Source organism: Opisthocomus hoazin, chromosome 10 (assembly GCF_030867145.1).
Source record: "Opisthocomus hoazin isolate bOpiHoa1 chromosome 10, bOpiHoa1.hap1, whole genome shotgun sequence".
Classification (NCBI taxonomy): domain Eukaryota; kingdom Metazoa; phylum Chordata; class Aves; order Opisthocomiformes; family Opisthocomidae; genus Opisthocomus; species Opisthocomus hoazin.
Genome location: NC_134423.1, coordinates 20,305,250 through 20,318,500, shown reverse-complemented (window position 1 = coordinate 20,318,500; position 13,251 = coordinate 20,305,250). Strand labels below are relative to the sequence as shown.

General features: G+C 40.6%; 1 protein-coding gene across 12 annotated transcripts in view; it reads right to left on the bottom strand.

Annotated features, from left to right (window-relative positions):
- SEMA6D (semaphorin 6D) overlaps positions 1 to 13,251 on the bottom strand; it is a 226,325-nt gene that overhangs the window by 3,718 nt on the left and 209,356 nt on the right. For 4 of the 12 annotated variants that reach the window (XM_075431392.1, XM_075431390.1, XM_075431391.1 and 1 more), the window contains 17 exons: positions 11,029 to 11,185; positions 10,545 to 10,656; positions 9,891 to 9,951; positions 9,714 to 9,776; positions 9,520 to 9,621; positions 9,209 to 9,299; positions 8,812 to 8,931; positions 8,263 to 8,351; positions 7,280 to 7,497; positions 7,040 to 7,171; positions 6,692 to 6,847; positions 6,435 to 6,608; positions 5,548 to 5,688; positions 5,369 to 5,446; positions 4,461 to 4,552; positions 4,066 to 4,122; positions 2,067 to 2,234 (listed from right to left, as the gene is read on the bottom strand). In XM_075431392.1, coding sequence (XP_075287507.1) covers positions 2,067 to 2,234; positions 4,066 to 4,122; positions 4,461 to 4,552; positions 5,369 to 5,446; positions 5,548 to 5,688; positions 6,435 to 6,608; positions 6,692 to 6,847; positions 7,040 to 7,171; positions 7,280 to 7,497; positions 8,263 to 8,351; positions 8,812 to 8,931; positions 9,209 to 9,299; positions 9,520 to 9,621; positions 9,714 to 9,776; positions 9,891 to 9,951; positions 10,545 to 10,656; positions 11,029 to 11,137 — 1,963 coding nt within the window. In that variant the 5' untranslated portion in view covers positions 11,138 to 11,185. The remainder of the gene's footprint in view (positions 1 to 2,066; positions 2,235 to 4,065; positions 4,123 to 4,460; positions 4,553 to 5,368; positions 5,447 to 5,547; positions 5,689 to 6,434; positions 6,609 to 6,691; positions 6,848 to 7,039; positions 7,172 to 7,279; positions 7,498 to 8,262; positions 8,352 to 8,811; positions 8,932 to 9,208; positions 9,300 to 9,519; positions 9,622 to 9,713; positions 9,777 to 9,890; positions 9,952 to 10,544; positions 10,657 to 11,028; positions 11,186 to 13,251) is intronic. The other 8 variants (XM_075431395.1, XM_075431398.1, XM_075431396.1 and 5 more) reach the window with 8 other exon arrangements.

Sequence of the window (13,251 nt, the reverse complement as noted above, 5' to 3'; positions counted from 1 at the left end):
CATATCATAAATCCACATGTACTTCACACTGACGCAGTTCAGCAGAAGGCAGCCTCCCTCAGGGCAGTGTCTAGGCAGTGTCTGCAAGTGCTCTGCGCCTAGTGTCAGGGTAACTCAGCTGGCTCCTGCAATCCACAGCACTGGTGAATGCAAATAATTTTATAAATAGAAATGACTGGGTGAGCACTGATCAGTCTGAATGAAGACTGTCCATGTTCTGTGGTAATGAGGAATGCTTGTAGAAGCTTCTCTCCTCATATCAGATTTGATTTAGCCTGTCCCCAAATTTCCTTTAAGGCTCACAAATAGGGACCTGTATGTTATTAACATTAACGATTTCTGCTGAAAAATTGAGGTTGGAAGGTGCTACCGGGCCAGACAGCAATTAATAACTCATGGATGGATTTCTCTCTCAATTTTCTGCCCAACTCATAAATCGCTATCAAAAGAGAGACAGGATTATGCAAATGCTGTGTAAAACTGTTTAATGCACATACTGCATTGTTACAGCCACGTTAACGCAGTACGGTGCAAAACTTGTGAACTAACACATCCACAGGACACCAGCCTTGGAGCGGCACACCTTGCATTATGTAAGTGTACAATTGTTGAAGGTCAAGATTATGTCATTCTCTTTGTTCATCAATAATGAACATAAATACTTGCATAATATTAAAAATAAACAGCTAGCAAGGTTAAGTTATTAGAGAATGTTAAAATTTAAAAAACTTTTAGCTACCAAGAAGTTGAATACTGGATTAGATTTTTCGTGTACTAACAAGTTCCTTTTGCTTTTTGAGAGTTTTAAAGCAACCACAGACATCTCGCAGCTAAGACAGTGTTAGTTTTTAATGAAAATAATTCTGTTAACTATCCCAAGGGATATTAAAAAGGAAGAGCAAGAGGGAAGGAACAGATTCACTTTTGTTAAGAGGCAAGGCCTTTGAACATTGTTAATGTTCAGGGTTACAGGTTTTAATGGCACTGTGCAGAAGAAGAAAGAAAATGCGAGTAAAGTTCACTAACAGTTATGACACAAAATGTGATGCAGAACCAAGAGCAAATAAAAAAATTAAAGCAAAACGGAAAATAAATGCAACAAATTAAAATGACAAATGCACTGCCATAACGGCTGATAGGAAACCTGATGTGTTTTGGTGAATGGTGATAAAACACAAATGGTTTTGGCTGGTGAGATTTTCAGTAAATACAGAGTCGTGCAAACATGTCTGTCACCCGGCTATTCTGGGTACCGATGAAGACTTGTGCTAAGCTTTGGTTATGGGATTGGAAGCTTCTGGATTCTTTGTTTGACTGCAATAGTCCTACTGAACAAGTCTTTGTTGCCATAAGAGCCTAATCAAAGGTTCACTTAGCTGAAAGAATGGTTACAGAAAGATGAATTACATGCAGAATATGTGGGGTTTTTTTGTGTTCGGCTTAAAACCTGTGTGTCTCTCTCTATGTACTGAGATCATCTGTAAAGCAATGCTCATATCCAGAGAATAAAAATTCAGCACATCCTTACTCAGACCTGACCCATGTTCTTCAGAAACACGCTGCAGGCAGGCAGAGTTTGGGATATGCCTCATTCAACGCATGGATCTGCCACGGAGCTGTGCTTTGGTTTCTGTTCTTCCCTCACCCCCACAAACCAAACGAAAAAAAAAAAAAACACATTAAGCTCCTGTAAGCAACCACTGATGAGGACTAATCATCTTAGCCAAACTAGACTGGTTTGAAAACAACCACCAGAGGTGCAGATGAGTCTTCCATGTAATTTTTTTTAATGCATCCAAAACTCCCACTGATTTTAATGGGAGCTATGGAGCACTCCAGGAATAAAAGGCTGAGCTTATTATCTGTGCTTCCCTTTCTAAGCTCTAAGCAGCACTTTGTACACTGGATAAGTAGGTATGAAAAACATGATTGCACTGTCTGTATATTCACAGGAAATGGCTGTAAAATATAGCCCAACAATCATGGCTGTTACATTTAAGCCTTAGACAACGCTGAGACTATCAGGTTTCCATTCAGCTGCAATGTATTCCCTTGTAAGGCCTTACCCTTTGGGACACCTGATAATGGATCAGAATAATCAGAAGTGTTTGGGTCATCTTGAACTACAAATTTCCGAGAGCCAGTCACTTTAGGTTTCCAGGAACCAATCACTTTAGGTGATATAACTGGGATACTTGCCATTGTGGTAATGGAAGCTGAGGAGAACTCCATGTCTGTGGTGGCAAACAGATTTTTATTAATGTGTATTACAGTCAGGCTTTCCTCACTGTTTCATGGCACATCTAAGCTATAGCTGGAGACAATATTTAATGGGAGTTACATGTCAGAGCAAAACGTGACCCCCTACACTATGCAGAAGTACAGAGGGCTGATTAAAATCAATTGGTTCAAAACTAAGTACGAAAAAAATACATTAAAACATCAACAGCTGCTAGCGAAAAAGCCAGAGAAGTCAAACATGAAAGCAGTGCAAAAGTTAAAGTAAGCAACTGGTGGAGGTGAAAAGCACAACTTCTTCTACTTAATTGCTATATTCTTCACTGGAGACAACATACTTGGCTGCCTTTTAAACATCTTCAGAAAAAAAGAAGTTACTCGGAAAGACACACACTCATGACAGGTTACGCCTGAGAAACCAGATCAGCTCCATTAGGGCTATTACGGTACACCAGGAACTGCTGAATGAGCCATTTCTACAGGTGGGGATGAAAGGAATGTTTTTAACCTCTACTTCGTAATGGTTCCTAAGGAACAACGTTGCAGAGATTCTGGCTCCTCCGTAGTACATTTACTGAACAGAACCACCATAGCCTACGTGAAAATGCACAGGAGCAGGAAGCACACCAAATGGGGTTTCCAGCCCAAAGTCTACTTTGCAGACTCAAGTATTATCTGTTCACTGTCCTCGTAGGTTTAGGCATGAATGTCTATGGCTTGAGGTCTGACTGAGAAACGTACTTCAAAAGCACACTCATTCAGGACTTGAAAATAAGGTTCAGTTGTATCTGTCCTAAAATAGATTGAAAATTCCGTTGATAAACACTCATGCAAGCAGGGCAGCGCTTCCATGTAACACAGTTTTGTTTTGCTTTCCTAAGTGGGTCTCTAACTCACATTATGGGTAAATATACCTGGAAAATATTTGTCTCAAACATTACTTCTTGTCAAATTACAGAAGCGCAAATATCATCAGAAACCAAAACACTAAATAATGTTCTTGTTGCACTCTTATAAATTTAACACACAAATAGATTATTTTCACATTTGTCACTCAGAAACGTGCCCTTGGTTTCAAAGCAAAGACCAAGTGCTGGGAGCAAAGACTGAAAAATAAGGGCTAGGTCTTGTTCCTGTCAACACAGGTTCTGCTTCCGAGTTCAGCAAAAGAGCACTGGGTCCCGTCTTCCCCAACACCAGGGGCCGATGGTGGAAACAGTACTAGAAAAAGCACTAGAGGAGAAATGTTTGTGAAAGTCCATCTGACAACTGCATAGATTTTTTTCTATGCCACCTTTGTCTACACAAGTCCTCATTCAGCTACACGGTTTGTGACATTAAATTTTCTCCATTAGCATAAACTACTTAAAACATTTCAAAAATATAGAAAATACACATTTTATAGAATGTGTATTTGTGCAAAAAGCTTGCTGGGAAAGAAGGAAAAGAGGAAAGGAGAGGTAAGGAGGAAGATGATGAAATTCTGCCATTCATCTACCAGAGATGACCAATAGGGGCATTCACAAATGCATGGCTGGGGATAAAGAGTAAAGCTTAGTGGACTTCCGTGCAGTGAAGATGTCATCTATGTTAATCAGGCTCTTTAATAAAAGATGTCTCAATAAATAATGAGCTGTTAACATGCGGCTACACAGGGTGAAGTGCTGAGTGGGAAGAGTCTAACTATCTTTACCATCAGTGGGAACATGAGTAAAAGCACAAAAATGGAGGATTGCCAACTGTGCAAAAGGAAGGAAAAAAGGGCTGAAAATGCTGAACTGAAGGAAAGTAAAGGTCATTAATTCAAAAAAATTAAAAAAAACTAACCAGATGTTGGGCCGCCAAATATTTTGTAATCTGGTGTAGCTGTAGTAGGCAAAATTTCTAAAAGAATTAAAGGAACAAGTAATCAGTAAAAAGTAACAAAAAGAAAGCAAAAGATCTCAAACCTGAGTAATGGAAAACTAAAATATTACTGGTTACAAAAAATAAATTCTTCAATACTTTGCCGTAGACCCCAAATAGTTGTAAACTGGTGAAGGAAAGACAAAACTCTGCCACCCAGGACCAAAAAGCTCAGCTTCATGAACATTCACAGTAACACCAGGTGATGTGCTCATCATGTTACTGAAAAGCCCATCCTAAATTTAACATCCATAGCGAGGTGTGGCCACAGACTGCTGTCGAGACCTCACAACCGCGCAGCAACGCCTGTGCCTTACCGTGGCAGTCCCCAAGCTGTGCTGTGTTGCCATATTCCACATCTTGTACATATCCTCCGGTGCTGTGGTTGTATGAAACAAACAAAGAGAACCTGCAATTAACAGTATTAGTAGGGAAACAAATAATGGTTGTTTTTTGTTTTTTTTTTCTGGAAGCAGCAAATGGAAACATACACAAGAGCTAGTGTATGGCCCAAAAACTTGACAAGATGCACAAGTTAGTTATAACCAGGCTTTAAAACTCTATATATGTGCTTATCCCACGAAACAAGAAAAATAAAATCCCTTTTTTTCAGCAACTTCATCATGTCTTCTATATTGGGTGTGCTCTTGGTTTTAGATACAACTGTCCAATTATACTACTTAAACTTTGCACTGCCCTGCTACAAAGACCTCTTTTTAAGATACAGCTGCTAACGCTCTGGACATTACAGGCTTGATTTGTGCAAAATGCCTTTGGTATGCATGTATATCACCCCAGCTTCAGCGTGGAGGCAAAATCTTACTCTCTTCCCACTGTAAATCCTGTGTTTTCATATTTGCAACTGACTGTGCCCTGGCCACGAGCATGCCTGGCAGAGCACACTGTGGACTGTCCTCTCTGAGCTGCTCAGGTTTGCAGGCAGCAATTTCTTGCCTTCCTGCTTCCAACTGCTCTTCCTACAGGTCTGCTTGTCCTCCCACATACAGGTAAAACTCCCACCAAAAGCAAGTCTTCACCTAGAGACTGCAGAATTAGGTCAGACTTCAGCACTCTGTTCTCTTACACATACAGTACATTGAAAAACCATCTCCAAAAAAATGGAGATTCATTAACTGAGTGCAAGGGAACAGGCACAGGATATGAGCTCATGTGGCCTACAAAGCAGACGTATTGATGCTGGGCTAATTTGAAAAGCAGTACTTACAGCATGCCTGGTGTCACTCTTCCACATGCCTCATGGTCTAACCAGCCACAGTATGGGTCCCGTGAAGCAATACATGCCCTTGCAAGAGAAAAACCCCAAAAAATCATGCATTTTTTACTTCCTTCCCAAGAGATGTTGGTGCCCTTCCTTTAAGGGGGAGTTCAGGAACGGGGCCGTACTTTTTACATGACCCGTGACGCTCACACCGACTCAGAGGAATTCTAATGACGCAGCTGGAGAATGCCACGAACAGAGCATGGTGGTCTCTGTCCAGCTGAAGGGAAATGACTCTTCGGTCCTCCTCGCTCTCAGCATTACACCTGCACAGCAAAAAATAATGGGAGGCTGTTATTTTGGTAACTGCAGTACTCACTGCAGTGCTGACACTGCAAACATTTTACTTATTTATTGTCTGTGTAGATACTGAAAGGAGACTTTTTACATACATAAATGTAACTTACTAGTCTTTGCTGAGTGATTTCTAAACAAACCTATGGGTTATCAAACACCAGCTTCTGGCTCTTATTTACAGCTAGGTGACAATTTCGCTGAATTATGTAGGAAAAAATCCAAATCCATTTTCTTTGTTCTCTCAGTCGGCATAAATATCTGGACAGAGCAGAACAGAAGTCGTGTATTGGATGCCTGTAGAGTCTAATTGGAACGCGTCCATTCTCAAACTCTTTTCTCCAGAAAAACAAGTGTAAAATGTTTAAATGTAGTTTATACATTATTGGTCACTCTTGAGAAACCCTCAAGATAAGCTCACATTCTTTTTAACAGCATCAGATAGTTCTGACGTTTCATGTTCAGGAAGAAGTGTATCTATCTGCGGAAGAATCAGACTGTATCACTGACATCACTGGAGTGGAATTAGGCTGTTCACTCAACCCATGCAAAATGGCAAGTGACCAAATATTTTCAGGTTATTCAACAGGAGGAACATCGCGAAACAACAAACAAGTGGTGATGTTGGTGATACTGAGTTGGTTTTCATTTAGCATGATTTCTTTTAGGTAGGTACCAACGACTAGATGAAGAGCTTAGGTGTTCTGGTAATACTTACTTTGCATGATTATACGCTTCAATCTCTTCCAGTAATACGCTGTCATTCAAAGAAAAAGGCCTGGTCTTTGCCAAGATTTTAAGTACTATTCCTGCTTCGGAGCCAACAAATATGACTGTGTAGTTCTGGTATGGTCCAGCAGCATGGTCTACAGCAATCGCTGTCAGTCTGTATCTATCAAGACCAAAAGGCAGATCATTAACAGTGCATTTTCTAGTTTTCTTTTTCACATGCATGATTTTTCAACAGTGTCATACCTGACACGTGTTTTGGTAAACCAGGGCTCCTCAACGACTGAGGGAACAGCTGAATCCATCAAAGGGTGAGATTTGATGAAGGAGAGTGTTTCGTCTGGGAAATCAATGGAGGTTTTGTAAGCCTCTGCTAGGCCGTGTTTTGCACAGCAGCCAGGTCTGAAAGGAGAACAACATTGTTTTCCTCTTGGTATCTTAACGAGAGAAGGCAGCCTGCTAATGAGCATCCTTACGGCTGAAGTGTAAAGCTCTGCTTTGTTTTTTACCTGGCAAGACACTCCAGAGTGCAGCTGATTGAAAGTAGCTCTTTATACGGACAATATTATGGCATCATCAGTAAGAACCTTTTACCTTGGCTTTGGTACTTTGTCTTCAGGTACAGCTGTCCAAACAGAGTCAGGAGTCTTTTGTTCTTTAAATCTCCCTTTGAAGACTTTCTCAATGTCATCCATGCTGAAAGCACACACTGCTGAACCAGGGATGCTGTAAAATTAGAAAAATAGTTGCAAGAACTCAGACTACAATGGCACCAATCTCAGTGTACGAGAGAACCAGAGAACTACCTTTGATGTAAGGCTGCTCATCTCTCACCTGTTAAGCTGTGTGGTGAATACACCGACAACCGTGGGGACTCCATTGATTTCTATTATGTCTGTGATAGACTGCAGAACATCAAAGTAGAAGAACGAATCCCCGGGAACTGAGCAGTTGAGCCGAGCTTTCAGAAAGGATGTCCAATGTTTTTCCAGGACTCTTTGGGACCCCCCCATGTCATTTTTGCATATGCGTGCCACGCGGGAATACACAGCCTGTGAAGGGCAAAAAAAAAGAAAAGGAAAAGGGAGAAGGGCTTGAGAGAAGCAAGGCAAACAGTGCTTGTTTCTGAGTTGTTAACAAAACACCAAAGATAATTTTGTTAGCAGGAAGCTGCCATTTATCTGCACAGAAAGGATGAAAGCAAATGGTGTTTGGCTTGTAGTGCACAGGCATCTTAACGTATCACCAAGCAAATGCAACTCTGCAGCTTGTCCCCACCCTTTTTTCCTTTCAAAATCATACTGTTAGTGAAATTTAAAGACTTTAATTAACCATGTGTAAAGGAGTTAATAATTTATTCTAGAATATCCTTCCATGGTGAGGCATGAGTATTATACTCTGGTACTGGCATGACTTAATTATTCAATATCCAGGGACATTAGAGAAACTTGTTTGAAACTCTTCTTTTGTGTTGTTGTCTTTTGTTTCTTTAATAAGCATGAACAAATCCTCAGATTTTCCATTACTTGCCACAAGTGTTAAGGCAACAGCAACACTAAGGCAACAGCAATACTAAAAGATACCTGTAGCGAGCTCGCCTAACAGCAAGGCATAGAGAAGAGAAACAACTTTTTGGTTGAAGCATGCACTGTTCTGTTTCTCCCTCCCCCCCAGTTACAATGATGGGAAAACTGTATGAACGTTGTACTAGTCCCTACTTCACACCGCAAACGGTGCTCATCACTGATGCTGTTTTAGGATGATCTCATTCTGCTGCCACTCATGGCTACCCGACAGCTCGCTGTGATGATACCTACCTTGCCTAAATTATTGTGCTCTACAGCAATTTCTCGGAAGAAGAAATAAACATAGTTCCCATATTCTATGGCATGGAGGAAGTGCGGTTCTGTAAGGAAGAGCAAGGCGAACATTACTTCCAAGAACTACTCCATCGGCACATGACGCTCATTACGCTGTGTGACTTGGCGGCTTCTCCACAGGTCCACAGCAGCTAACATGAGCTGCGGGCTTCCAGATACGTTAGGATGTCCTAATATGGGCGCACTGGGGCTTAAATGAACTTGAAGTCTTTAACGTTGACTAATGGACTGTCAAAAGGCCTCAGTGGAATCGCATTTCAGCTCAGGTATTTTGTTACTGCGGATTCATTCACTGATGTATTTAACAAAAATTTTGCTTTATTTGTATTAAACTAATTTGTTATTGCAATCATACTGTATTGAAAGCCGCAGATAAGCTGACATTGTAGCATATGTGTAAAAGCATGCTGGCTGTGAACTGCCTGATCCTCTGTGCCACTGAAAATACATTTGCCATGTGTATGGGAAAATACTCCCCCAAATTACCTTTTATCCATTTGGAATCATACTTTATTGTTCTTAGGGCAGATCCATCCCCCATGCTGCGATAAATAACAGCATCACTTGCCAGGAAATCTGCTACTGTTGCCGAATACAATTTTCCATCTAAAACGGAAGTTGAAAACGTGGTATTAAGAGGCCTTTAATAATCTACAGAATTCTGACTAGCCTGTATTTTTCCCCATTTCTTTACTGCCACTCTTCCCCAAATTGCTGTAACCTATTTATTAACAGGTCAGCTTCTAATCCTTTGGAGGCCCTTTAAAAAATTTAAAAGCAGGGGCACCGTGACACCTTTAGCTTTCCTGTGCTTGCTTTAAAAGCTCTCTGGCTCCTTTGGTGTCATTAATCATTTAGACTCATTATAAGCAAAAGTTCTTACCAGCAAAGAGGGCGACATTGGTTTGTCTGGCATCAAACGGGCATCTTGCCAAACCACTAATTTCCTCCCCATCATACTCTAAGGTATTCAGCTAGAGAAGAAAAATAAATGGGTGATAGTGTCATTGCCATTTCGTACACTGGCACAAAAGCGTAACATTGTCTTTCCAGAAAACTTAATTCAGCACTTTGGCTTCTGTCTGTTTCTATTTCACCTTGAAGCACTCTCCAATCACACTGGATGTATTTGCTGTAGCATAATTAGTGCAAGCAAACCCAGTAACAGCTTAATGACATTTTCAATACTCTTACCCGATAGTATCTGCACATAGGGTTAAATGCATTTGTTCCACAGACAAACACCATCTCATCATTTCTTGGAACAAAGACTTTAATGAAGTTATGGCATTCATCCTGAAAAAGAGAGCAAGATGTATTAATCGCAAACTTCATATATATAATAAATATCAGTGTTGTTTTTTCCATAAGGTATGCGCTAAACTTACTTTATGTTTGCCTTTCATAGCACAGTTCTCTCTGTCCTGCTGCCTTGACCTCCATGTTAACTTCTGTTAAATCAAACCAGAAAAGAACATTTGATTTCCTTTCCACAAAAAAAAAATCTTAAAAAAATTAAAACCAAAGAAAATACCTTTCCCTTGCCAGCACCCGTATCTACTCACCTTGCTTGGAGTAACTTCCGATCTTGGAACTTCATTTAAGTTTACAGTGTAAACTTGGTCCCTGTTTGTAAAGACATTAATTCATTTGCTTTATTAATTCATTTGCTTTATTTTTGATAAGCTAAATCTATTTTTAGAGTAGTCTGTTACAACAGAAACTTCTGTGAAATGCTTATGGGTTTTCTGTGTCTAACAGAAATTGGAGAAGGTTGGTCATGGGCAGCATGGGGTGATTTTGATTTTTATTTGTGTGGTCCTTAGACAGCCCCTACAGCGTCCAGCTATTCACCTTTGTCTTTTCATTCTACTGAAGACTAATCCGGACTGTAAGTATTCCAGTGTATTATCCTCATTTCCCACATCCCTGGTGTGTCAGTCCAAGTTTAAAATGATCAGGAGAGGTTTTTACCATGGCAGTAATATAAGAGAAGGAAAAGAGTATTTGATCATTGGTTGTAGCATAACTACAAACTGCAGCCTTCAAATCCAATTTTCATGCACTGGCCATAGATATGGTACATTTCTCTGGGAAGTCCTCCCCCAGTTCTAATTTTTATCATATTCTGCAGATTTTTCTAAATGAATTTTACACATTAATGCAAAACTAGAAGAGAAAATAATTTTAATCTAATGAACTGAGTGAAGGAAAATTACCTGCCAGCGATATAAAGTGTGTCTCGAATTTTCAACATCAGTTGGAAGTCCAGTCTGTGCTGAGATTCATTGCCTGAAGGGCGTCCTCTAAATACTGGATATTGCCTTGAATCTGCAAGTAAAAATGGGCTACACCATCACTCAGGATTATAGAGCTAAAGAATCAATATATGGCATTGATTAGCTGTATATACTAGGTGTAGAAGGGTTTAAACTAAATTCCTTGAGTAATGTCTTGAATATAAATGAGAAAAAGATGGCTAATGTCAGCAAATGTTCTTTTTCCTGAAGTATTGCTGTATCTCTGATTGCTTTTTTAAGAAAATGATTAAGTGTTCTATTAAAGATACAAAGCCCATAAACACATTTCAATTTGAAAGAAAACAGGCTTTTTTTTTTTTTTTTTTTTAACTTTCCAAGGGAAAAAAAACCCCCACATTAAAACTTTTTCCCTAGTGGTTAGCACCATTTGCAGACTACTTACAGTGGTAGTCAACAACGTTAATAGGGTCCTCGTCTTCAGGGAAGCTGACAGCTCGGCACTGGGACAGACTCATTAGCATCACGGAGGCACAAAGCAGAGGAAGCCTCATGGCTGGTGAAAGACGAGTACTACGTTCGTGGCAACGCTGCTTAACTACCTGGAAAACAGGAAAACGCCAGTGAGGTTTCAGCAGCGCAGGACAGCAAACGTGACTCCCTGCTGCAGAAGAAGGGTTTTGTCGTTTGTATTTGAGCGCTGGCAGCAGTGGACTGAATTGGTGCTTACGAAAGGCTCCTGCACGTACATTGATGGAAAACTGCTCCGTGACATATCCCTACGAAAAGCTGCTCTGAAACATATTGATGTTTGCTAATTTTTAGCTGGATTTACAGGCATTTCTGAAGCAGCTGATGACTGTCAGCCCATTTGATTCACGGGAATCACAAACAGAACATGCAGGCTGCTGACCTGGCAAGAAAAATTGTCAAACTTCGGATTAGAATTTTAATTAAACTGCAATCTCTTTCCATCCCCTCTATCACTGAATGTCATCCAATAAAACCCTTTCCCCATAAAATACCTAAATCTTATCTGCAAAAAGTCATGACACACACAATCTGTCTGAACATCCATGCCACGTTTTAAAATTATTGCTTGTTTCCAGGCTGTGCCATCATAAGACTAAGCCTAACACGCTCATCGTGAAAGACCTTCTGTCTAGGACCAGACACTCGATGCTTTGCCTTGTGCGGTGATTTACACACGTGCAAAGTAAACGTAAAAATGCTGCCTCTGCAGCATGACAGTGCTTGTCGCATGCTTTACAAGGGTGGCAAGAGACTCCAATGGGGGCACAATGCTGAACTGGGTTCCCAGGATACCTCTTTCCCCCTCATTCTATTTGTTACTGTAAAAAGCCAGCAACTTCAGAGACTTTCACAGTGGGTTTTTTTTGTGTGTGTGTACTCTACAGATGATGCAGCACCTATTATGATAGCACCACAACATTATACAACAAAGCTTTTAAGAGGGGAAGAGAAACATAACTTCTCCAATTAAACCACAGGGATATTTTAGTGAGCAGAATGTAACTACTCAAGTTGCAATTTGGGTAGGATACAAGAAAACGCATCTCAAAGTGAAATGCAATCTTTAATGACCACAAGTGGTCTGGGCAGGGGTCATATTTCTCATTAGAAACCTGGCAAATGTAGTACTATTCCCTCCTCCAACCTTCTGGAGGCATTCATTCGGCCTTGATTCACAGGTCAGAGCTCTGAGTCACCAGCTCAATGCCTTGCAGTTGTTGAAACTGGTTATTAAACTCTTTGTCTAAAGAGAAAAAAAGAATCCGTTTTAATGTTTCAAGAATTGCTGTGAGATGTACACGTGGCCAGCACAAAGTGCCAGGCCTAATCCAGCAAACGACCTAAGTATTAATCATTTAATAATTTGAAAAGCAATTAAAAAACCCCTTCATAACAACACTTAACCTTTCTGTAATGTTTACTGGGGATGAAAATACTGTATTTGCTAATTGATACTATGGCTGGCTAGGGACAGGGCTTCTTCCTTCCACAAGGCTGCTGAGCTCTGTCAGTTCAGGCTGGACTGCGAGGAACCCAACCTAAGGGCTGATAATGTTTGGCGATGGGGGTGTGGGTGTTGTCTGAATGCCTGTCCATTACGGACCGACCTGAAAAGAAGCGTTTTCCTCTGTTAATGATATTTCTGTATCTCAGTCCACCAGTGCAGAACGAATGGGCTGTGCTCTTAGTCAAGATTGATGAGTGCAGCGGTTAATAAACACTAATGATTCCTGGCACTTTCCCTCTGCTCTTCCTTGTCCTGACATGGCCTCTTCAGCTGAAGCATCTTGCGTTAAATTACTAATGAGCAAAGTTAAAACAAACTGGAATTAATAAAGTTAGTCAAATTAGTTCTTTCTTGTGAAAGCACCATTAGAGCAAAGTCCTACAGCACAGTGGCTCCCAGACTCAATAACAAATCATTAGTGGTTACACAATCTGTTTGGGGTTTTTTTTGCGTTTTTTTTTCCCCCCAAGAGGAACAGGCTCCAAATACCCGACCCACTGCCGTCCCAGTGAAAGAAGAGAAAGGGGAGGCACATAAACTGTATGTTGAATCAGTGCACGGTAACATCTGTAAGGTGCTTAGTAAAAGTCCTCCCTGAAGCCTCGTTTTCTTGGAGAACAAATGAAT